Source organism: Seriola aureovittata, chromosome 3 (assembly GCF_021018895.1).
Source record: "Seriola aureovittata isolate HTS-2021-v1 ecotype China chromosome 3, ASM2101889v1, whole genome shotgun sequence".
Classification (NCBI taxonomy): Eukaryota; Metazoa; Chordata; class Actinopteri; order Carangiformes; family Carangidae; genus Seriola; species Seriola aureovittata.
This window is the reverse complement of record NC_079366.1, coordinates 25,011,064-25,036,921: the sequence shown is the minus strand read 5'-3', so window position 1 is coordinate 25,036,921 and position 25,858 is coordinate 25,011,064. Positions and strand designations below refer to the sequence as shown.

Here is a 25,858-nt window from a genome sequence, read left to right as displayed (position 1 = left end):
CATACAGACATTAAATCTGCTACATGTGATATATTTTGATCAAATCAGTGTGTGTGTCAGTGTGTGTGCGAGTGTTCACCTGGTCCCATTCTTTTTCAGGAAGGAGTTCTTGGTGTTGAGCGCTCTGCTGTTGAGCTCCAGAGCGGTGAATCCTCCGTTGTCCAGAGTTACAGACTCCTCCGCTGTGGACACGTGCTTCCCTGGAGGAAAAACAGAAGGAATCAGATAAATACTAAAAATTCAAAGCAATTCAGTCACTCGTTCGGGATAACCGTAGAAAAACTGTCCTGAAATTGTTCCTCTCGCTGTACAGACTTTATGTGTGATCATTCTTTTATTCATCTTGTTTTCAGCTACCTCTCAGGCTTGAGAATAAGAAGCAAATTAAACACGAATGCATAATTTGGCATTCAGGCAATAACCATGCAGAAAACCTTCATCATTCAGGCACCAATAACCATAACAAAAGGAACAATAAAGGGAACAATGTCAGGTTTTAAATTGGAAGAAATATGGTTAGCGCACACCAAGGTGCTCTGGATGATTTAAAGCCAACTGAACAAAAATTTCAATGACTCCTATTCATTCCTCCGTTGTGTTAATGTTTGTGCGGTCGCCCTGCCTGCTCTCTGTCCTCCTACAGCAACTCCCTCACTGCGTTTGATCACTCTGCTGCCCAGAGGTTGTGCCAAGGTTTCTGTGGCAACTCAGATTAACAGCTGTCCTGATGTAACCTGCTTATTAAGACTCATTTTGTATTGCAGATGTAGGCACGCACACGCACACGCACACACACACACAAACACACACACACACACACACACACACACACACACACATAAAGTGACTGCTGTGCCTGCAAATAAGAGCATCACAGGAAGCCTGAGAGGAGTAGAAACGTAGAGGCAGACAGGAAGGAAAGCCTCAACATGAAGAGGCAAAGCTTTAGATGAGTTACTGGGCAACACATCACACAAACTAACAGTGTTTTGTCATAATGAGGAGGGAGTTTGTCCTTCAACTCATGTTGGTGAGCATCTGTCCCACCGAGGCTTCATTGAGTAAGACTCTGATCCCTCCAGCTCCAGGCTGCTCAGTTCTCTCACTGACCCTGTGGAGGTGGTGTGAGCTCAAACATAAGAGAGCCACGTCCAGGTTTGAGTATGAACACTGGGATGAAACACTGGAGTTAGCAATCTTTCCCGTGGATCTCTCGTTGGAGAGGTCCACGGGAATAATGACGCCCTTGAAAGTGGTGCAGGTTTTTTCTCTATCATTCTTAAGGTTTGCATGAGTAGTTCTCAATTGTTGTAACAGTTGAGAACCACTCAAAATGCAGATGTAGTTTTAGTAAGTTTTAGTCTTTTGCATTTGCCAAGGAAAAGAAATCTTTGTTCCACAGTTTCATAACCATTAACAATTTATCCAAAAATGTGCACAAGGAAACAATTGTGTTGCTCACTTGTTGAACATAGAAGAAAGTTCCCAGGATACATTCTTAGAAGAATTTTACACAACATTGGTGAAACGAATCAAAATGAACCAATTCTCGACTCGAAATCGAATCGGGAAATCATTTTACAGCCTGAACAACAATGCTACAGACCTGTGCCACAGGCCTTGTACTTGGTGCTGTGTCCATGCAGCAGCAGGGTGAAGACCAAGACCAGAATGAGGATGAGTCCCACCAGAGCCATGACCAGTAGGAACCACCACTCCTCATAGAAGGGACGCTCCGACAGCGCTGCAGGCAGAGAGAGGGACACATGTAAGGGGGATATAACACTTTGATCCATGTTGAAGCTGTAGTTTCTCCCACAGGACCAGAAGTACTCCTCACAGCCTGTAAATGAGGACGGACTCTTTAACTGAGCCATTGAATTGTCATAAAAATTTTCCATGCTGAGTAAAACAAACCACCATCTCTTTCCCTTGGTTAGGTAATGGGGAAGAGAGAAGAAGCTACATGAACGTCTGGATTAAAGACTTCTCATGATTTATAATTTAACAATAAATTTGGAGTAATACTGTAGCTAGAAAACATAATGGCTTGCACAATAAGCTCGGTTGTAGTTTGCACGACTCTGCCTCTAGATGGCGACACACCCAAAGGCACACGGACCACAATCATACTAACTTCCTACAGTGAATCCAACAGACCAGAAATTCAGTCAAACCTCAATCACACAAGTTGGATCACCCTGGGTTTGTTCATTAACCCGAGCTCCAGCAGTGTGTGTGTGCGTCCGTGTTTACCAGCGAGAGCAGCAGAGGGTGTACTCGGCTGTCCGTAACCATAGCGATTAACAGCGATGACTCTGAACTCGTAGCTGATCCCTGACCTCAGGCGCTCCATCGGCACTGACACGGATCTGCTGCTGGGAGGGAGGGGTCTGATGAAGGCATCCCACACCCCCTCATCTGCAGAGGGAGAGAGAGAGAGAGAGAGAGAGAGAGAGGGAGGGAGGGGGAGAGAGAGAGAGAGAGAGAGGGAGGGGGAGAGAGAGAGAGAGAGGGAGGGGGAGAGAGAGAGACAGAGAGAGAGAGAGTCACAGTTTGATGGTATGCCAGACAAAGACAAGAGAGGGGATGCCCTTTCAGATGTCATGATGTGATTCAAGATTACAAATCAAATCAAATTCCCTTCCAGCTGATGATAGTGATGATGATTGTGTGATGATGACAATGATCACTGTTATTACCATTAATAAAATGGTTATTAGTATTATTATCAGAAGTAGAATCATACCACAGTCTACAGTCTCCCCTGCAGAGCGTTCCCGCAGACGTTCACTTGCTGTATTAGACCTCTGGTAAGCTTTATTAGAAAATTACTGCTGACTTGATTTGCACAGCAGGTCTTAATGAATCTGGAGACAGCAGCGCCAAGTAAAGTTTAGCGCCGAGTGAGTGACACTTAACCTCTCCCTTGATTAAAGGAAAGAATGACTGTACATGATGAAAAGGTGCATGTCAGTTAAGTCATGGCTAATCTCTCTGTGGCGTTCGTGTTGGAGCTCACCCGAGGGACGAGCCTCAATAACGTATCCAGTCACGGGTGCTGCGCCGATATCTCCCTCTGACCAGTGGATATTGAGAGCAGAGGACGTCTTTGTGATGGACATTTCCATAGGAGACCCAGGGGTGCCTATAACGTCACACACAGACACACATACTGAGGACACAGCTCTTATGTACATTCTTTTTCTGAAAACTTTAACGAACTATTACCATAACCACTAGTTAGTTTGTGAGTCTGTTGACGTAAATGCAACATAAACATATTTCAACCAAGTGCATTAACATACAGTGAATGTTTTTCATTCTTTATAGCAGCATTCACACAAGCACAGGTAGCATACGACCTGAACACGCCTTATCCCAACCTGTGCCCTCACCTTAACCCGTGTCTAATACGGACCCAAATTAAATACCAAATCTTAACCCTTTATTTCCCTAACTGGGAGCTGAGTCTAGAGATGAACCGATCAGTTGAGTAACTGATTAGTTGATCGAAAGACAATTTATCGACAAGTATTTTGAAAATCTTTGAGTCACAGTGTCATTTTTCAAGTAAAAATGCCAAATATTTGGTAGTTACAGCTTCTCAAATGTGAGTATTGCACATTTGCTGCATTTTTCTGTTTTCCATCATTGTGAAGTGAATATTTTTGGGTTTTGTACCTTTGGTCAGACATCACAAAATATGTGAAGAAACTGCATTGGAGCATTTTTCTCTAGTTTTTGACATTTCATAGATTTAACAATCTGTAGAAAACAATCATTAGTTTCAGCCCCAGTTGAGTCCCATAATATGACTGCATCAACTGATATTTGTTTATGCAAACACAAAGTCATGGTCATACCTACCCTGCACAGGCTGAGCAGTGATGTTTGCCTGTAAGGGGGGCCCATGGCTGACTGTGAGAGCCTGGACACTGAACGTGTACGTTGCTCCTTTGACCAGGTCCCGAACCTTCAGCCATCGCTGCCAGCTGCCTTTCACGTCCACTGTCACAACTTTACTCACTCCTGCTCTCACACAGACAGTTCAAAAGAAATGTCAGTCTCCTCCTCAACAAGAGTTTTTCTCAGTTTGTGTATATGTGTGTGCATACCCTGAACAGGAGCTGTGGGCTGGTAGACGACCCTGTAGCCCTCCAGCTGTCCATTAGGAGTGAGCGGAGCTCCCCAGGACACGTTGACACTTCCTCCTGTCACCTCGGAGAAGGACAGGTAGCTGGGCTGGCTCGGAGCTGCAGACACGTGGAGAATGACTAATGAAATAAAGGGAAGACGAATACAGGACAAAAAGGGAACAGAACTGTCACCACTCCCTACCGGACTGCAGGGTCCGAGCCCCGCGGGGGTCACTGGGCGGTCCGTCTCCTGCCGTGTTGAAGGCTGTCAGTGTGACCAGGTAAGGCGTGTAGCTGGTCAGGTTGGTGAGATGCACACGTGTGTCTGGGACAAAAATCATCTTCACCTTCTCACTCTGGTTCTGCTTGTCCCTCTCCCAGTAGTGGATCTACAACATGGGAAATCAACACCTTCAACCACACTGGCTCTGTTCTTAAAGATTCTCCTGCTCCTGTTTTCTCCCCTCCCTCACTTCATTTCTGCCAACTATATGTGTTATTTACTGTCTGTCCTTTGCTCCTGAGGTGCCCTTATTGATCCATATAAAATACAAGTGCTCATGCGCTGTTTAACAAGGAAGAGAAAGTTGGTTATGGAGAGATTTGTTTAGGCGCTGACAGTTTAACTGAAGGTTAAGTACCAGTACTTCACATACCTCTGGTCTAGATAAATATATTGCCCTTTTTGTCTGTTTTATGCAAAAAATATATTAATATCCCTTCATATATCTTTCTCTCCTCATTTTAAACCTTCACACTACATTCAGTGACATGACATTGCACTTACAAGCACAATGCTGTTTTCATGTCATACTGGGACTGTTGTAATTACCAGTTTCCAACCAGTCAGAAAAGTAGAATAAAATCTGTGTGTAGCATTTTAACAAACCTTACATGGGCCAACATCCTCGCCCATGTCTTTCCAGACGGCACATGCTCATGTGTGAATGGCACAATAATCTTGGACATGTCCATTAACAGTTATGACATCGGCCAGTAATGAAGACACACAGGCTACTTTGGTCGATCCCTGTTAGCTTAAATAGAACAAAGGCCATCTGATTATTACACCTAATATGATGAAATCAATATCAATATTAAGACCTCATAGTGTGTAGCTTGTGAATTTCACAATTTAATGATGCCAAAATGAGCTTTTTTCAATATAAAACAATCAGTCTTTGGTTAAATTTCATATGAATGTGGTGATTTTAGATATGTGTTTCATACTTTGACAAAATAAATTCCTTTTGAAATCCTGTGACTTCTAGACTGTAGTGTAGGTCACAAACTTTTAATGAAACAGACCGTATATAATGAGAGAAAACAGATGAGCAATATACTTGATATCTTACTGCCAGTAAACAGCCTATATAAATGCATATCCAGTAACAAAATCTGTTTGATGCATTAAAACAGCTTGCTGCTCCTGCTCATAATGGTACTTCTTGCTTTAAATTTGACCCTTTACAAATCACCACATTTTGTTCAATCCGAAGCTCAATGTAGAGGGAATACTTTCATCTATTAATTTTTTAAACACCAGCTGAGAGCACAGCAAATATGGCTGGTTTAACATGAGGACTGCCTCGACTTTCCCTACGCACACTGTGCAGCCATATCTGATACACACTAACAGCAAGGTTACAGAGGTGGTTGGGCCTCATGCATTAGAAATGAATAAGAAAAAGTATCTTGTAAACACCCTTATAAGCCCTCAGAGGGAGAAAACAGCCACAGCAGCTGTTACAGGACTTCTTCTCGTGGTGGTTCATTTATTTGAAGCTTAAATGTTAAGCTTAAATGTTTTTTCCTTGACAAGCATTCAGCGGCAATCAACCACCCGGGTATCTAATCAAACAGTACATGGTTTGTCGACTCATTAAAAGTGTAATCAGATCATGAAACTGTGGCCTTCATAAGAACAGACAGACCAGACATATTGTTTTCTGGCAGTTGTCAGTGTGTTGTCGATCTGTGGACCAACAAGATGGATACAAAGTGAGAAACCGACAGATATTGATATGATATGATTGATTTCATGTATTTGGCATCAGTGTCGTGTCAGCCAACAACAACACTTAGTTGTTTTGTTATTACCATAGGCTTTCCTACATGCAACATTATAATAAATACAGTTGCAGAGTGGTCATTTAGACACATTTACATTATGTTTAGTCATTTGGAAGATGCTTTTATTCAAAGCGACAACAAGTGAAGGACATCACTAAAGCTTCAGTGCAGCAGGAGGAGTAATAACTAAGTACTACATCTATTTAATAAGTGCAAGGAGATCAAGGAGGTGCAGCAGCAGTAAAAGCTCTAAGGTCTTTAAAGATATTTAGCAAGGATGTTTAAGAAATGGTCTTAATATTCAGAGGTGATGTATGCTGATGTTTTTATTTGGTAATTCAAGTCAAGTATTTAGTATTTTGTTTTTTGTGTAAATTTAGCAGCTACATACAGGTAGATCCAACAGCGTGTTTCTTCCTGGATTATAAACTGTGTCCGTGCAGTTTGGTTTACTTTTTGTAAAGGGGTCTATTTTGTTATTATTCCTGACATAAAACACCACAAAGCATCCTGAGCTATATTTACAACTTCCAAACTTGGTACAAGTAGCAGCTCATGAGCAGCACTTGAGGGCAGCATTAAACCATCTCTGTCCTTCCGCAGGCTCTTACAATAATGAGATACAGAGTAACTCATCCATTTGCTCGATTCAAAAAAGTATTACCTTCTACATAAAAGAGGTATTTCCATTTAAAACATTATTATTTTAGAAAATAGGAAATATCTTTTGTGACACTTCATTCTAATGGCTTAGTAAAAAAAAAAAGTCCACTCTGCTGTTTTGTAATCCACTCTGTTGTTTAAAGATCTATTTTGGTATTGGGTACGTGCGAGACCCTCAGGATTAGTCTGAAAAACAATTTGAAGTTGCCATGACTGAACATGATTTTAATATGATGTGATAAGCTCAAGAACCTTAAATGGATTTTCCAACCATCTCTTTTGTTAAAGAGTTGATTTAGGATCTTAAGTCATGATGAAAAACAGCAGCTGGATGTTTGTTTCACGCAGGAGGAAACAGTTTTTAGGTTTTTGTTTGTCTCCACTGCACTTCTATTATAAATAACTGACCCATTTGAAAAAAAAAAATACTAAAACTTGATACTACGAGGATGTGCAGTTGTGGTTTGCTTCAATCAGAACTATGGATGACCAATTTGTACTGAAGGTTTGTCCGTTGCTGCTCAGATTAACATTTCATAAGGTGCAACGTTTTACTTCGGGTGTGTTCGAGAGATTCCTGTTGACAGGACCTGCATCGTTGGGTAATACCTGTTACCCCTTAGCCATCATGTTCAGGGTGTTTAACAAGCCCTCGAGGACATTTCACCAAACTTCAACTATGGAAAAATACTCTGCAGTGAAGTTTACCGTTAGTCCTACCTGAGGTCTGCGCTGCTCGTCTAACAACGTAGGGATGTTAACAGAAGTCAGAACCTATAAATTCATTAAACATTCTTTCTTTGCTCTATTTCTCTCATCTTAATCTCCTTAACCCCCCTCTGCCTCACACTCCCCTCCCCATGTCCATCCATCTCTGGCAGTTTTAACGTATTCCCTCGATCCTCTTCTCTAATCAGGATTCTACAGGGATCACTTGCTCGTCTCATTCCTTCACTCTGCAAATATTACATTCCCTTCTTTCTTCTCCATTCCCCCCTCTACTCCTGCAGAAATCAATGTGTCTAAAGCAGGACAGATAACCTTGTGTTTGAAGTACTAAGAGAGAGGGGGTGGGACAAGGGAGTTGAGGAGGAGAGACAGGCAGAGGAGTGATATTGAAACCATTAAAGGATATTCAGATTCTTCCTCTAACTTAATTCTCTCTCTTTCTCTTGTCTCTATAGGACACTTGAAGGTGCAACAGAGCAAATCTCCTCCAAGACAAGAGTGGAGACATTTTAAATGCAGACATAAACAGCGCTGTGTGCTTTTCTACCACGTGGAGACTCATGCACTGTGTGCGTTTGCTTTTTTTTCGTGTCTTGTATGTAGCGTAGCTGCCACAAGGAATTCTTTGTGTGTATACATGTGTGTGTGTTTGTTTTTCTGTGTGTCACCTTGTATCCTTGGATGAGTCCATTCTGGGTCTCGAGGGGGGGTGTGTCCCAGGTCACTTCCAGGATGGAGGGAGACACAGCCGACACTCTTATAGACTGGGGGGCCACCGATGGAGCTACAGCAGGAGAGATGTTTTGTTAGGCAGTAACTGTGTGTGTGTGCGTGTGTGTGTGCGTGTGTGTGTGTGCGTGTGCAGCTGGGTGTTAGAGTGGGAAGTGGAGAAGATATGTTCTATCCTTCCAATTAGAATGGGCCTAAGGCAGTACCTTGTTACTCCACTGTACCACACATATGCATGAACACTCAGCAGTGTGCACCTGAGGCGAGAGAAAAGGCCATATCACCCCATTTCATCATCCCCCTCTAGCCTTTTCTGCCACCCCCTCCCACTCCTGCTGCTTATCCTCACCTCTCACTCCTCGGCATGTGATATGTATAACCTACTAAACTCTACATGCACGCACACACACACACACACACACACACACACACACACACACACACTACACACACACACACACTACACACACACACACTACACACACACACACACACACACACACACACACACACTACACACACTACACGCTACACACACCCTTGAATATGAAAGCAGAACTGGTCTGATGTAGGGAGTGTGAGATTGTAAGAGAAATTGCAAATATATGTGGGTGTTGCTATCATAACATGCAAATTTGTGCAAATGCACTCTTGTTTGTGTGTTTGTGGTTTCCAAGGAGGAGAAGCTGCTGCTACACACCATCCTGCCAATTGTCAACCAACAACTGGACCATCTCCAAATTGCCAACGGGGCCAAGAGGGGCACAGAGGATGCTGTGGCCTGCCTGCTGCACCTCCTCCTCCAGCACCTGGATTCCCCAGGTACCCTCGCCAGGATACTCTTTGTGGACCGCTCTGCTTTCAACACCATCCAAAGGCACCTTATGATCCGGAAGCTACAACAAGTCAGCACCTGCCATCTGATCCATCTGCTCCACTCCCCTCTTACTCTTACGACACAGCCCTTCTTGTTCTTCTCACAGACAACCATTCTGTCCTGGACTATCGCTATGCTCACACCACTTCACCCAGCGGAGTGAGTGTATAACCACCTTCACCTCATCCACATCAGTGATAACAAAACAAGTCGGAATGGTTGACAGCGTCAAATATCTCGGACTCACAATAAACTCAACAAACAAAAGACATTTAAAAAAAAGGTGTCATCAAAGACTCAGCAATTCGGAAACTCAAAGGACTTCATGTCGCCCCCGTCACCTCCTATTGTTGTACCAAAGTGTTGCTCCACCTGTTTCTTCAACATGCTCTCTGTTACAGACCGGGCCAAACTCACACCAACAACAAACCCTGCTGCAAAGATAAATGGAGCTTCTCAGAGCTCAACTGTGAGGCCATCACACGCATTGCATATACAATAGCACAGGACATCACACACCCACTCAACCGCCACTTCACTGGGGGCAGGTACAGGTCCCTGAGGTGCAGAAGGGCTCACTACGGCAAAAGCCTTCTACCCGCAGCCATAGCAGATTTAAACAGGGTGACTCGCTTCTGTTTTCACTTACCTGCCTCGCCGACAGACACCTCAACTGGGGTGGAGGGTGGGCTCTCTCCGATGATGTTGTAGCTTGTCATAACGATCTGGTAACGCTTGAATTTCTTTAGCTCTACAGAGAAGTAACAGTACTTTAAAAACTTTTATAAAACATGCATGACAAACATGACATGGCTGTGATTGACACTTATTTTAGAAACTAAAGCTAAAGCTAAACATAAAGATCCCTGGAGCTTTAGTTCCCAGTTCCATTTTAAATGACTTACGTGTCAACTCAAACTCTGTGAGCGAGGCGCTACTGACTGTCTTGAAGGTGCTCTTGGCTTGGGGAGAATGAGAGAAAAATGGAAGGAGAGTAAATCAATAAACATTTCAGGTTCAACAATAAATTGTGCAATTATAATGCAATTCAATAAAATGACTGTATTAAAGACTTTTATGTTTCAGTACCCTTGTCTGACTCAGTGGACGTCGGATGGACACGGAATTGTCCATCTGCCAATCTAGTCAAGCAGATAGTCAATCTACTATAAAGCACTTCAGGCTTCACAGTGCATAATAATATTTTATTATTGCAATGTTATAGTGCAATATAGGTGTTCTCATAAGAAAACAATGGTCCGATGAGGGCCATTCGCTCAATCTGTCATCACAGCCACACACAGTTCATCCCTGGTCTCTGCTCTGATGTGGAATACATCTCAAAAGATCTTTTTCTTATTTCTTACTCTCAGTTCTTTTTTCTTTGACATTTAAGACCTCTGAAAGATTTCTTTTTTTTTTTTTTTTTTAAAACAAGGCAAAATGGGTTAAATTAAAAATGCTAGGCTGGCACTGCAGCATGAACAATTGAACAAGATCTTTCTATAAACACTCAAACTGTCAGGTTTAAACCTTTTACAAACACTGTCAATGTACTTACTGTTGCAGAGCAAACTTTTTCACCACTGTTCCTTTCTTTTATTGCTCATTTTCTGATCGCACATAATAAATGCACTGTCACTGAAATATTTTTTCTTCAAACCAAAGATTTCAGTGCAGTAGATCAAACCCACAGCCAGAGATGTACTTCATTGATTATGGAAGTGAAGCTCTCTCTAAAATCATAGAGCCACTGACCGTTTGCTAAACCTCTGAAAAATCCCTTGAAACGCAATTGTCCAATCATAGCTTAGCAACTGTAACTAGGCGCAGAGCAGATCTGTCAAATCTTGGATTCCTCCACTTTTTGAAGTGGAGTGCATGATACTATAGTAAGAGCCATACTCATTAAAAAGTTTGGAGGCCTTTTATTATCCTCTTCAAAACCAAAAACAGACGAACAAAAGTGTGAGGAATGGAAAACGGTGTGTTTATTTGATCTAATCTAATCAGCAAGTGTTAGCATGGCTGACTAACTATCACACTGTACTTGTAACCACGTTACTTCCAAGGCCATGGACAAAAATCTTCAACCAGAGGGGTTATAGGCATGTAAGTAAAGCGGCTAAACAGGGTTATGCTAAAACAAAATGTATGATCTTCCTTATCGAACATAAGCACATTGATTGATTTATTCCCAAATCATATACATAAATCATCAAGTAGTGGTGATGCTGACTGTTTTCATCTGTTTTAGTGCAATATCAAATCTGGAAAAAAATTAAAATTCACCCAGAGAACGCGTTTGCTCAATTAGCTAGCTAAGCTGCAGTTGACAAAATGAGCAATGAGAGCTCTGCTTTTGTCCAGCTCTGTCTGTAATCAAGAACCAAGTTTGACAGGTGTGGCGTTAGTGTCAGTGCTACTCACCTGTAATGAGGGTACCTGTGGTGGTGTTTTTGGTCGTCTGGACATCTGCTTCAGTGAAAGTGGAGGTGTTCACGGGAAGCTCTCTATAGTACAGCCGGTATCCAGTCAACACCCCATTAATGCTGTCGTCAATGGGACGCTGGAAACAAGCACACACAGGCACCAGTGGAAAAGTATTAGCGATCCATTCCTCAAACAGAAAACTTCTGAGAATTCTGCAGTATGCTAATTTTCATTCTTGGCGAGTGACAGGGAACTGGCAGGCGGGAAGAGCAGTATTTTATCAGCAGAGTCCACTTTAAAGGGCTGGTGGATTGGTCTGGCTGTAACCCGCACAGACAAAGTGATGCTTCAGTGGATTTGGCACTCTTGTAAAGGATGATGAAATTGCTGGTGACTTTGTTTTTTCACTGCCTCCTTCTGCTTTGACATAAGGCAAGAAGGAGCAAGAGAAGACATTCTCAAACAGAGGAGGAAGGGCGATGAGCAGTTAAGTTGTTAGGTTGTATTTACTGTCCATTCACATATCACTATTGCTCTTAACCACCTCTGTTTTTCCATAACTCTGCTCTCTCTCTTTTTCCTCTGTTGTTGGACATCACCGATGTTTGCCTCTCTCGCTCTCTAACATCTCTCCTGCTGCTATATCCTCATTAGGACTGTGAACATTTTTCTCCCCTACCCAGGACTGTCTGTCCCGCCGTCTGTTCATCCACCTCTCCCTCCATCTCTCCAATCTGTCTGTGCTGCCCTCTGACCTTTCCTGTTTCAGTAATAATGGTAATTGCATCCACAGACACAAACACACACGGCACAAACACACGTACAGACGCTGCATGCAGCAAGTCTGCAGGGGTCTCCTTCTCCAAGTAAGTGATTAACCTGTACTCAAAAGTTTGTTGTGTAGGCATGTGTGAATATGGTGCACATGAGTCTCTGGGACTGTTGTGTTACAAGTCCGAAAATACCTTCCACTGCACCAGGACTGAGGTAGTGGTTGTTGGTTTTACTGCGAGGATCACTGGAGGCTCATCAGGTACTGGGAAGAAAACACACGGAAAGAGAGTGAGGAAGACAAACAAACAAACAGACAGACTTGCTTCTGTCCATCCCCTCACAGTTCTTCTGTTATGTTTTAAAATCTACGTATTTCCTCGTCTTCAACTTTCTTTCCTCCCTTGCTCCATAAGCGCCCCCAGTCTCTCACCGTCCTGCAGAGTTGTAACAGCCTCCGTTTCTTTGCTGAGGACACTGTCTCCTATATCGTTGGTGGCCAGCATCCGAAACTTGTATGACGTGAAGGGCTTCAACCTATACATGCGCACATATGGACACACAAAAAAAAAAAATTTCCATTTTACTTCAATTATATCATCTGCAGGATTTATTTAATGCATAAATTGATGAATTAGTTTGTTGAAACTTTGCGAACGGCTGATGGACTTGTTGCACCATGATCCTCATGCAAGATTCACAATATTGTTTCCATGTGATTTTATTACTAATAAGGGGATTTTGTTTGTAATTTAGCCGATAAAACCACAGCAATACAGTTAGACTTGTGATTTTGAGCGAAAGACTTTTATGATAGCACAACAGCTGAAGGCATGTCTTGGTAGGGAGTCTCCTTAGGACCAGCTGTGCCTTACAGACATCAATCAACAGTAGTCAGCAATATCTTCTCTCAGTACTCATTTCACATTTCACAATAAATCTTTTTTACTTGAAAGATGTGCCATGGGTGAATGTTGTTCCTCACTGTCTCCTCCTAGCTACATGACTCTGCTTTAGTCTCCTATTGTTTCACAGTTGATATTTGGACTGTCTTATTGTTTGCTTTTCAGCCACCTGTAAAGCACATTGAATTGCACTTAATGGTATGAAAGGCGTTACACAAATAAAGTTAAGGCAGAATTTTTTGATTCCACCCAGAGTTTCTCACCAAACAGCATTGTGGGTACCAACAAACACAGTGAATGCATTCCCTTCCCCATAAAGCCTTTGTAAAACCTTCTTTTGAACGTTTTGACATTGTTAACATCGGCTTGTGGTCTCGTGCTCTTACTCTACTAGGAAAAGGCCAAAAAAAAAGGCACATGTTCTATACAAGATACAAAGAATACCACTCATCAAAACATTATAACACAGCACCACACGTGGTCAAAAAACTCCACTGGGTACCTTTAACAATTTGGAAATAACTTCCTCCCAAAACCACCTTCTCCCCCTCTCACAAGGCATGTTTTGCTCTTTCAGTGGCCTTTGAAGATCAGAGAAGGTCTTGAATAATAATTATCTAACACCTTTCCTAATTGTCTCCCCTGCCAAAGTATTTTTACTGCCATACTACCACAACATCTTATCTGCATTTCTCCTCTGTACAAGGTGAAAGCATTAATAAGCGCAGAATAACAATTTACATCAGTCATGTTGAAAACAATTTGCTATAGAGCCACTTACAATCAGCCCAACGAACATGCACCTATTGTGCAGGGACTAGCTGAACAAGCCTGCTGCATGGTGCCTTATGGGACGCAAACAGTATAAATGCATCCTCTCCCACACACTGTAGGAAATTGATTGTAATTTATGAAGGACAGTTGGCTGCAAAATAGTCATTTTTCTTATATTTTTAATTGATTTTAACCTGTTTTTAACAGGAGTTAACGGGAGCTATTTAATAATTTGTAACAAGAAGTCATTCCACTCCTGCTCACACATCTACCTGCAAGTTCCCTCTCTAGACTTTATTTACAGAGTGCCTAGGAGACTTCAGAGGACCAGTTAGAAATTCAGCAGGCGACAGGAGAACTGCTCAAGTGTCTTCTTGTATAATAATGAGCCGGGCCCAATAAGGGACAAGAAAAGGCCCTATGGGGTTGTGGGTATCGCAGGAATAGAACATCAAAGGCACCAAGCTCAAAGATGGTGGGGTACCAAGAGCACTGGGAGGATGTTAAGGACAGTGTTTGAAAGTGTGTGCGTGTGGACTTTATATGTGTCTGCGCACTAGCCTGGGGAATTCGATGTTTTGGTTCCAAAGATGTCTCACTGGAAAACAACAATTAAGGACAGATAACAAGTAAGTATGAGTGTGAGCATACGGAGATGTAAGCTAATTCCTCCATCCGGCGCTGTAATGAGAGCATTCAGTGATAGAATGAGCTAAAAAAACGCATCAAAACAACAGCAGCAGCACCGCCATCGTGGCAGATAGACTCTCCCCGAGGCAGGTTTGAAACAGGCTGATGCAGACACAGAGAGGGAACAGTCTTCAGCATCTCAAATAGCCCTGTGATAGCTCGCGAAGGTGCGCACACAAACAGTCATGAAGCAGAGAACACACACCAAACAAAAATAAGCCTCATCACAGTCCTGCTACTCAGGCTATCAGCGAAGTTGGAGCATCTATCCAGTCTGACCATCATCACCTGCTGCCGTAATGACAGTCTCACCAGGGAGGAGAGGATGGAGAGAAAAAGAGAAAGGAGTAGAAAAGGAAGACATTCAATAGCAATGGAGCACTCTTCTTTGGGATGAGTGGGGGTGATGCTTGAGGACGTATGAAGGAAAAAATACGAGCCTGATGGTTTTTGAAAGCACTGGCTGTTGATGGATGGATGGATGGAGGGAGGGGAGGAGGTGGCGACAACATGAGGGATGACTGATGAAAAGGTAAAAAGAAAAGTTGTAGAGAGAGAGAAAATAGATAAACGGCAGAAACAAACTTGAAAGCATGAAGCCAGAGTGAGAAATTATTAAGAGGAAAAAAACACAGAGCAGTTCCTGCTGTTCCTGTGTGATTAGGTGACTGAGATCCTCCGCGTTTCTGCAGTGATTATGATTACTCTACTCTCCCTGGTGTTTTTTTTTTTTTTTTTTTTTTTTTGTGGTTTATGTTTTTTCGCTCCACAAACCTTTTCTTTACTTCCTGTGCTAAATAAATAAATAAAGCCATTCTGTTTGTGCTCTAATTCTCTACTCTATGCCTTGACATTTCACAGTATCCCCCCTCTTTGTCCATCTTCTCCCCAGGGATGCATAAACATTACAAGATTTTTTTTTTTTTACAGATTGACTTTAACTAATTCAAATGCAGCATGTCATGCTAAACAACATTCCCTTGTTAGTGCTCTGTAATGAAAGCAAAAAAGAAAAAACAGTAATTATGCCTGTTTTCTCCAAGGATACTTGACATGGCCTAATTGACTGTTAGGTGAGCCCTGTCCCCCCTTAGATACTGTTGCTATGCCTGTCAAGCTTTCTGCTCTCACACAGCACATATTTCAAGCTGACTCGATTTAAAACAAGTATCTTGTGAAAGTAAATATGCAGCTTTCTGGCCACACTGAGCCAAAAGATTGAGGCTAAAATTAAAAGGGCAAAAATCCTGACTGAGGTAGAAGACATGGAAATACGGAAACAGCTTGTATGACAGTGTAGGATAATGAGGAAAAATTTCATCCTAACATAATCATGTTTAGCCTCTTAGTTTACACACCTGGACAAGCGAGAGATGTTAGATTTAACTAACTGATATGTTTGTCAAATGCAATGCTATCTCGGGGAAGCTTGCTGGGGTTGCTGGAGTGTAAACTCTCCCAAAATCCAATAAAGAGCAGGACAGAGATGTTAACGATAGGCTAAACTCTGATATAAAGGCATCAAGGATTGGCTTCCACACTGCTGCTGCTGTGATTGGAGCTTTGTACTGTCACCTGTAACCCCATGAACTGTGAGACGGTTCATGAAAGTTACTGCTATAGGTAGTAGGCTTGTTAGCTAGTCATGCTAACGTTTGTGATGTATGTTACAGCAAACATCCATTCTTTACGCTTCTGCTCTTGGAAACACTAAAATAAAAAACACCCTCCAAACTCTTTATAGATGGAGTAGTCAGAACTTGACAGAGCTGTTGCTTATTGGAAAGCTGTGATTGGACAATCACTGTTTGAAGGAGGGGTTTAAGCAAACACAACAGCTATGTGTATATTTGTGTGTGTGTGTGTGTGTACCCGTCAACGGTCCAGGCGGTCTTGTTGTGTGGGATGTCAGCGACGTGTGTGTTCCAGTCCCCGCTGGGCAGCTGTTTGACCTGCAGAGTGAAGTATCTCAGGGGAGAGGAGCCGGAGCCGCCAGTCACCCAGTGGAGGCGGAGACGGCGAGATTCAACCCCGTCCTGAGGAACAGACAACCTCCTTGGCGGCTGGGGACGCTCTGTGGATGCGGTATGGGAGAGGGGAAAAGAGGGAAGATAAAAAGATGAGAGTGGGAGGAGACGAAAGAGGCAAAGGAGAGATGAGAGGGGAAGAGAGAGAAGGTAGAAAAAGTGATGTGACAGGGACAGAGACGGGGGAATTGCAGGGGAAGGATGAGAAAAAATTGTGAGCAACAAATGAAATTTTCTGCTGCTATTTTTTGATAAAAAAAAAACATAAACACTTGTTGATATTCCGACACATTCCAAACATAGATTCATACACAAGATTATGTTTTTAGCGATTTAACATTATGTGGCTGTTATCACATTTGTTTGTGTATTTTTGTTTGCAAGAGAAAAAGACTGCACTCAGTGCTTTAGATATACAGTCAGGTGACAAATTAAAGGACAGAGCTTTTACACGTTACCATGTGTCAAGAAGGTTCTGGATGCCAAAAACAAATGAAAAAAGGTCAAAACATCCAAACACTTATCTCCATCGCAAATGTGGCTGTTTGTGATGGAGATAAATGCGTGGATGACAAATTAAAGGAAAAGCAAGCAAAGTGTTCTGGTTAAGTGTTGGGCCATTACAGGCATCCAGAACAGCTTCTATGCTATTATTTTAACTGCAGTAATGATATCATACATGTATGTGTGTTTTGGGGGGGCTTAAACTGCCATGAGGGGGACGGGCTAGAGACAACACAGCTTCTCCAACGGCATGAAAGTGTCTACATTTTGCTAATAGTTTGGAAGTGGAGACTGACATATTTACACTTCTAGAAGGCACTTTGAGTTAGTTTCAATTTTAGTCAGACTTTGAATGGAATTATTTTGAATAAAAGATGCATGTATGTAATGATCTTTCCTTTCATCCGTTCTGCTGTCACAGTGATGATTTCTCTGCCTGAAGTCTTTGTCGTACACATGCATGCATGTAAAAAGCTGATTAGAAACGCTGATTAGAGACACTGATACACAAAAACATGACCAAGAAATCAGTTTTCTGAATTTGGTTTGTCTGATCCCCTACCTCGATTACAGGAACCAACGTTTAAGAAATGAGCTTACTGCAGAGTCAACTGAATCCTGGTTACTTAAATGCATGTAAATGCACTGTGTAGAAACATCTGCTGTCAAGATGTTTCTCCACTTATTAATTCAGGTATTTCCTTTGACTTCCCTCCTATCTGTAGCTATAAATATCGAAATTAATTGTCACCTGGACAAATGGAGACAATCATGGACCATATGCTGCAAAAAGCTTGTAAGACAGGACATGGCAGGCTACATTTACATCACATATGCATCAGTGTAACTTGCATTTGCATACATATGTTTAAATGAAACAAGACATCTAACCGCTGCGGCATCAAAGCTGCAAACAATTCCTCAGCAGATTGCCAGTGTGTGTGTGTGTGTGTGTGTGTGTGTGTGTGTGTGTGTGTGTGTGTATTTGTCCGTGTCTTCACTATTCAATTAGAAGATGAAAGATGGCTCTAGGAGTCAGTGTCTTTGCACAACTGTGTTGGCAGTAGCCATGTGATTAGTGGACGTGTGTACACACGTATGTGTGTGCACACACACAAACACAACCACACCCAGAGGGGGGGGGCACAACTGTTTAATTTCAGAGGCACCAGGTTATCGATTAAGACTCGAAATAAAAGCATTATCGATTTTCTCTGAAGTTTAATTAATCCGCACTTATGTTCTCAAACAAACACACAAACACAGTCACACACTGACACTCACACACAGGCTCGCCTTCCTTCATTCATTCTTATCACAAGTAATTTAAGTCAAATCTGTTTGTCTCCCTTCTTCCCTCATGCCCTTATTCTTCATTCCCTTCAAGATTTGACTATTCGCTCGCTCTTTTGTTTTCCTGATACGATCTGTGTCTCTCTGTCTGTTCTCCTCTTGTTCCATTCCACAGTAAAGATCATGTTCTGATAATCACCTCATAATTGTGAGAACAAGTGCTGCCATTTCAGCACTTACACGACTGTTTACTGCGACAAAGTGAGAGAAGAGGAGAGGTGAGGTGAGGGTTTGAGCGTAGAAGGGATGAGGACTGGGGTGATATTAGAGGGGTGAAAAGATGGGGTGTGGGGAAATGAATTCTGCTAAATATGCTACTATATGTTGTCCATTATCTTATCAGTTATCACCCTCTTGGAGACAAACATCAGCATAGGCAAATCTCTCTGGGGGGAATTGCAGTTTTCTCTATAATACATGCATGCACGTTCATGCAGCCTCACACTCACACATACACACCCACATGCACGCTCAAAAAACCAATTTTCTTTTTCTAGGGATTAAGTTGGTCTCTTCAGCATCATCAGAAAGAAATCTCTATTAGGCTATTCTGTCTATCTCACATTGAGAATGGGCCATTATGTTACTGAAGTGGAACAGGGAACCACTGAATTCTATTCTAAAGAAATCCTGATAATGATGCTGCCAATGTTATGATATCTGATCCAATTAAAATGCACTACACAAGCTCATAGCTCCGAACAGAATATCTGACATCATGATTCCAGGTTTTCATAAAAAAAATAAATAAATAAAAAAAAATCACTTCACTGTCACAATTTAATATAAGGACTTTTGCAGCATTTCAATGCTTTACCAGTCTGACAGAGAAAATTGGACAAAGAGATCAGGGGTGACATATATCAAAGGCTGTGAGTTACATTCAAACCAAAAGTTATTCATGCGTTCGGCTACTGAGACACCAGAACTTTTGAAGTGATTATCAAAGTGATATTTCACTTTGGTGTGATGGTTCTTCTTAGCTCCAGAGTGGTTACACCTCAACTTAAACCTTTCATTTTCCATGTGTCTTTATCAACTGGTAATATCACCCTGCTCACTGAACATAATACTAATGAGACCTATGTCTGTTAAATGTTTGTACATATGATTTTTATAATAAATTGTAGGATACATTTTCAAAAGAAAATGTATTTTCAGTATCTAGCAACAGAAGTTTCCTCCATATTCAGTTTCGACCGACTGCCTCACCCATCCACACACTTGTTCCCAGTTGTCATCAGCCCTTCAGTCACCTGAGCTCTCCCCACCTGCACCTCATTCTACAATCAGCCTTGCACCACATTCACCAGTTCGCTGCCTTTGTTCCTTGTCGGATCCTTTCCCATGTGGTTTCCCTGTGGTCCTGCTACCTGCTTTTGCTGCCTGCCATCTTGTCTGCCTGTTATTAAAGACTACTTCACTGCACCAGCCTGCCAGTGCTTTTGTCCTCTGCCTGCCCTGTTATCAGCTAACCCTGAGAGTTGCTCTTAGTGACCCACCACTCTGCCTGTAGCTGTAACACTCGGGGTTGAGGTACTGTATGCGGATGATGGATCTGTGGTCTTGACTTTTATGGCTTATAGCTTCAGCTAACACAGTTAAACGACGTGATAAGCTTTGTTTATTTCATACATCCTGTTTTATTGCATCCTAATAGGCGGGACTGTCCTGTCTGTTAACATGCAGCGTTGATTGATGAGAGGAAAAAAGTTGAATGAGATGCAGACATTGTTGACAGAAGGCAAAGCATTGATTATATACATTTAATTCAATAACCCTGAGATACTCTCTTTTTGTACTGGGAAATAATAACAAAAACCCTTTAAAAACATTTGCCTTGTTTTTAAGTAAACATAACCTTCAACTGTCTACAGCCCATTCTTAGTTACTAGTGTTTTCTGGTTTATTTGGTAATAAAACTTTTCATAAACCATCTTTACAATTTGATTCCTGCTGTCCCCTCCTTTTCAATGTAACGCTGTCATCCTGCCATCCATCCCTTGGCATCCTGTCAGTATTTCCTGTATGATAAATCTCTTGTTATCAATCAGTCAGATCATTCATGCTGTGTAACCCAAAATAGCACCTGTATTACTTAGTCCACATAAACAGTCAGTAGCCTGCACCTATGGCAGAACAGCCCCTGAAATCTTCAGATTTACCGATCATGAGGATGATTTGAAACTAATGGTGCATCACACATTACAGGATATTATTAAGATTACTGTGCCAGAGGGAGCAATGCATCATCTCATTGGGAAGCATATGTAAACAAAATGGAGACTGTGGTGTAACAACTTGTTGTAACGTGAAACTTTGCAGTGAGGAAAAAACAAAAGCAGAAGGCTGAACGAGCCTGGATGAGACACAGGCATGTGGCTTTTTCATTCTTCAGCGAGAACTGGAGGTGAGATTTTAACTGTCTGTTTTAATATGTCAACATTAGTATGCTAGCTAATGTTAGCCTCAACCACTACACTGTTTATTGTTGCTTGGCTACAGCCAATGAGCCAAGCAGTTTGGGAGGCTTAAGACTGGATCTGTGAAGTGATCCTTTTACCAGATTATCTGGGCCAAACATCAGTATCGACATAGGTCCAGGGCCAGATTTCTCCTATGATTGTTGGGAGGGGTGAATTGGGGTTAAATCGGGGCAAACCTCCTGTAGTCTGAGCCCAGATTTATTGCAACCTTTGGAGTATAGGTGAATCTTCATTTGGTTTCAGTTGAAATGGCTGCTGTATTTGAAATAAGCTGAAGACATGAAAGCAGCTGATTGAGGCAGGAAGAGAGGTGCAGACGTCTAGATAAGACAAGATAAAAGCATCACGACCTCTGAATCCAAGGAGGATAAAAACTTGACTTTTTATTTGTTTCAAAATTGAATGAAAAAGAACTGCACTTCTCACTCACTTCACCTCTTTAAAAATCAAGTCACTATAAAAAGCTGTTCCTCCTTTCTGGCCAACGACTCTCTTGCAGGAAATACATCTGTTTCAGGCTTTTAGAGAGAAAATTATCTTGGGAGAGTTACAGTCACTGCTCAGCCTCCTACACCCCGCCATAGGCATAAACCGTCATAGTCTGTTTCTGTTTTAAAATTCTGTTATTGTCGCAGTTTATTCCCTATGATCAGGCCAGTGACTGCTTAAATTAGCTGAAATGTTGAAGGTAAATTAGCAACATTTTTGCTGCCCTAAAAGACAAGTGCAGGGTGCTATCTGCAGTTTTTCACTTCTAGTTCTAACTATCTCAATATTGATCAATACTATTTACTTTGGATTGGAATCTATGATTTATGGCTTTCAGATCTCGCTTTCTGATCCATTCTATCTAAAAGAGACTAACTACTAACTCTTTTCACCAGCGCAAGATGCTATGAGATAGTGGCCAGTGGTGCAAGACAGTTGGTGAGAAAGGCTAGTCACCTTCGTTGTGTCACTCACGTCAATTAATTTTGGTGTGTACAGGAGGTAGTATACTTAAAAATACTAAAAAGAAAAAGTAAAATTTTTCATGATTTAACAAAGCTGGCTGAGTAAAGTGACCAGCTTTAAACAAACTCAGTTTTTGAAACTCCTGACTCTCATTAAATCCCTGCCGGAGGACAAATACCTGGTGATTTCAATATCTGCATTTACTGCCAAGAAGCTCTTTCAAAATGTCATTACGTTTTGTTCTGTATGTAAAATGTCCACACATTAAAAAGGTCACACTCTTTAACTTGTGCCAATGCTCTGTGCCCGGTAACAATGGGTTCTGCATGTCCGACCACTAACTACTTGTTGTTGAAGCACAGATAACCTTTCTGAGCTCCACACCTGAAGCTCCCGCTCGCTTTTCTTTCCCTAACTTTATCTCTGCAGGGACTTCGCACATAGACCGCAACTCATTACACCTCTAAGTAGAGATCATAAAATTTTTAAATGCTAAAACTTCACCTGACCTTTCCATACTCTTCCCGCACTGGCACTACTGTAAGAAATAACATAATGGGTGACAAAATATAATTTTTGTCCAATTTACCAAAGTTAATATTTATTGCCAAAGTTAATATGAAAAGAGAAGACAAAATATTAAAACAATTGTGGTTTTCTCCTATAATAGACTTTTCTAATGGCAAACGAGTAAAAGGTAAAAGCACAGGTAAAATTAATAACATTAATCAAGTCACTCCTGCTAAAAATTGGCTCATTTACAGAATCTTTATGTCTAATCTGATTGAACACCTTTTATGTCCTTATGCATCATTATGATTGAATGTGAATTTCATTACAGTTTATTAAATTGCTGTGGCATAAATGGCACATGAGATGCATGATAAGTACATAGAGGGCTGCATGAAAAAGCAAATTTTATTCGTCATTACTCAAAGCTTCCAAGCTTACACCCCATTATTCTAGTTCAATTATCCAGCAATGTAGAAAAGTAATTTTTTTTTTTTTCATAGAAACAAAACGAAAACACTTGTTACACTGATTCCATTACTGTGTGATTTAATACCGTTTCAGAATTAAATCATACTGACTGGTCCAAATATAACGGAAGATTTGTCCCTGTAGAGCTTTTTTTAAAGCAGACACTTTAACTCAGCATCGCAAGAAAAACATAGGTGAAACTAATAGCGTTTATGATGACTCTGTTCCATTTAGGATTTCTAGTACACCACGCCCGTGAGCAAGCGCACCGTGCTCTGGAACTTCAAACCAAACTGAACAGCTGCGTTCAGAAACCCTATATAGCTGAGTGATACACAAGTCCCAGTGCTGATACTCTATATCAGCACCCATGGAACGCCTCTCGTCCAATCAAATTACTTGGTCGGAATTAACTGTTGTGTAATTATGAATATTACTGACACCTGTTGCTGCTAGAGATGGTATCACTAGTTCTTATTTCTCTGGTAACTTGTTGACATTGTTTTTTTTTTTTATTACTGTACAAGAAAAATAATAAATTCAAAACAGGATTATAATGTATTCATGTCAACAACAGTAATGTTTAGAAAAGTCATAAGTCTCTGGAAGCAAATGTAAAAACTTACTTCTTAAAAAAACTCATTTATATTCTTGAAATTAAAACACTGAGTTTAAAATGAAAGTAAAACACAGAAAAAAGTCTCTGTCCTGTCCTCTGTCTTCCTCCCACCTACTGCTGATTCACTGTTGGCCAGGTAAGGCGAGACAGACAAGAGGGGGAGGCTGGTTTGGGAGTGGCGGCTGCCGTCTCAGCCACACAGTCTTCAATAATTTGTCAAAATTTAAGTGTGACTTATTAGGCCAAATAGTTTGACAGCTTCAGTTTTAGTTTCTTCCTAACAATTTGCTTGAAACTGAACAAACATGTTACAGTGAAACATACCAGCAGCGGATAGGAGAAAGCTGAAAGCAATATGCAGTATTGCTTTCAGCTTGAAATGTATGTTGTGATACAACACATTCAGCACCTGAGGTTTCTGGATGAGGTTGAGTGTTCATGGAGGTCGGGTTCCTACTATGTTTTAATGGAAGTGATTCAGAATCAGACAAATAGGATAGCAAATGAGATCCCAAGTACTGCTAAAGTGTATGCGTGTGTCCTTCACCTCTACGTTCAGTGGTAACAACCAGGGCCTCCTGTTCTTCGCCCCAGCCCACGGCGGTGCGAGCAGTGAGTCGGAACACGTATGTCTGCTCAGGGGAAAGTCCCGTGACAGTGAACTGCCGAGCATTGGAGCCCACCTCCACTGTGGTCCAGCGCAGAGGGTCCCTGCTGTCGAGGCAGTAGGAGATCTGGTAGCCTAGTGAGAGAGGAAATAGACAAAAGGGAGGAGGGATGACAGAAATTCTTGTGTGGATGTGTTTTTTTTTGTGGCCTACATTAGATCACAGAGCACACAGGAATCAAAGGCAGCACAATGTGAGATAGGAAAAAGTCTGCACATAGCTACACAATGCCATACCACACAGCCTCATTTCCACAATAACACATACAAACAAACATGGGTCTCTGCAGCTCCTGTCCCTTTCCACCTCTTTCCTATTACTTCCTGTGTATGTATGGAGCCTTATGACTCTCTCTTGCAGACAACTATAGAGCAAGCCATCATTTTGTCACTGAACACCAGTACATGCTCACATACTGACATTCCCCCTATACATGCTCACATTTTATAATCATACAACCTCTGTTCCTCCCCCTTGGCTGTGACCCATGGTGTACACGGCTTGTGTCTGTTCCTCTGTCTCATGTGCAGTAGGCCATGTAATAACACTAACATCCTTCAACACACAACACAACCTCAAACCACTGATCCCCGACCAAGCTTTCCACAGGCCACTGGCCACTCACAAAGGCCGTTAATATGAAGATTGTATTGTACACCAAATACACACGACCACACAGCCATGAAATCACACAAATTCACAAGTGTGTGGATGCGATTGGTTCACAGTAAAACTGTCATGGTAATCTGCTCAGAGGCACATAATCTGGTTGTGTGTCTGATAATCTCATCAGATAGTCTGATTGTATGTTAATGTGAGCGCAGCATGTGGAAGATTATTGGATAACAGCTACACTACAAATCCTCTCGCATCCAAACAATTGGGTCAGAGCACAGCATTATGTTCTGTACTGAATATCATTAGGACATAGCTGGTATCAGACACATGAGGCTAAACCTCCATTACAAAGTGACTGTGTCATGTCAGGGAGAGCTTTTCTCTTCCACAAACAGATATAATGTACCTTATATTTCATACTGCCTCTTAGCTTAAGGCATTCAAAATGTGAATTTATACATAGTGTATCTGCACATATATATTTTGTGCTTTTAGTTGCTGAATCCTCACTGGCCTTGTCTGCGTTGATGAAAATCGTACAGCAAGTGCAGTGCTAGAATGATAGCAGATTCTTTGTATTTCTTCCTCCAACCTATATAGTGTTGGCTGCTTTAGCCAATAAATCAGTGTTGTTTACAGTTTTGTACTAACAGCCAGTGATGCAATACGTGCAGCGACAGGCAGGTTTTGAAATGCCACTGCCATTAAAACTTTGTAAAGAAACAAAATGTTGTGCAGCTCCTCCATTTCCTTTGACAAGTGCATCGTGGGACAACAGTACACATTTATAGCACGCTCCCTTTTTTTTTTTAACATGCATTGACTTTTACTACTACTTACTCAAATTTGAATTATAATTAGTATG

At 41.6% G+C, this 25,858-nt stretch overlaps 1 protein-coding gene across 2 annotated transcripts in view; it reads right to left on the bottom strand.

The window, feature by feature from the left end:
* LOC130166540 (protein sidekick-1-like) overlaps nucleotides 1–25,858 on the bottom strand; it is a 223,130-nt gene that overhangs the window by 3,004 nt on the left and 194,268 nt on the right. For both annotated transcript variants that reach the window (XM_056372217.1, XM_056372218.1), the window contains 15 exons: nucleotides 24,255–24,449; nucleotides 16,656–16,857; nucleotides 12,848–12,951; nucleotides 12,609–12,679; nucleotides 11,641–11,779; nucleotides 10,116–10,172; nucleotides 9,860–9,961; nucleotides 8,273–8,388; nucleotides 4,342–4,528; nucleotides 4,119–4,256; nucleotides 3,871–4,032; nucleotides 3,023–3,148; nucleotides 2,257–2,421; nucleotides 1,607–1,744; nucleotides 80–200 (listed from right to left, as the gene is read on the bottom strand). In XM_056372217.1, coding sequence (XP_056228192.1) covers nucleotides 80–200; nucleotides 1,607–1,744; nucleotides 2,257–2,421; nucleotides 3,023–3,148; nucleotides 3,871–4,032; nucleotides 4,119–4,256; nucleotides 4,342–4,528; nucleotides 8,273–8,388; nucleotides 9,860–9,961; nucleotides 10,116–10,172; nucleotides 11,641–11,779; nucleotides 12,609–12,679; nucleotides 12,848–12,951; nucleotides 16,656–16,857; nucleotides 24,255–24,449 — 2,023 coding nt within the window. The remainder of the gene's footprint in view (nucleotides 1–79; nucleotides 201–1,606; nucleotides 1,745–2,256; nucleotides 2,422–3,022; nucleotides 3,149–3,870; nucleotides 4,033–4,118; nucleotides 4,257–4,341; nucleotides 4,529–8,272; nucleotides 8,389–9,859; nucleotides 9,962–10,115; nucleotides 10,173–11,640; nucleotides 11,780–12,608; nucleotides 12,680–12,847; nucleotides 12,952–16,655; nucleotides 16,858–24,254; nucleotides 24,450–25,858) is intronic.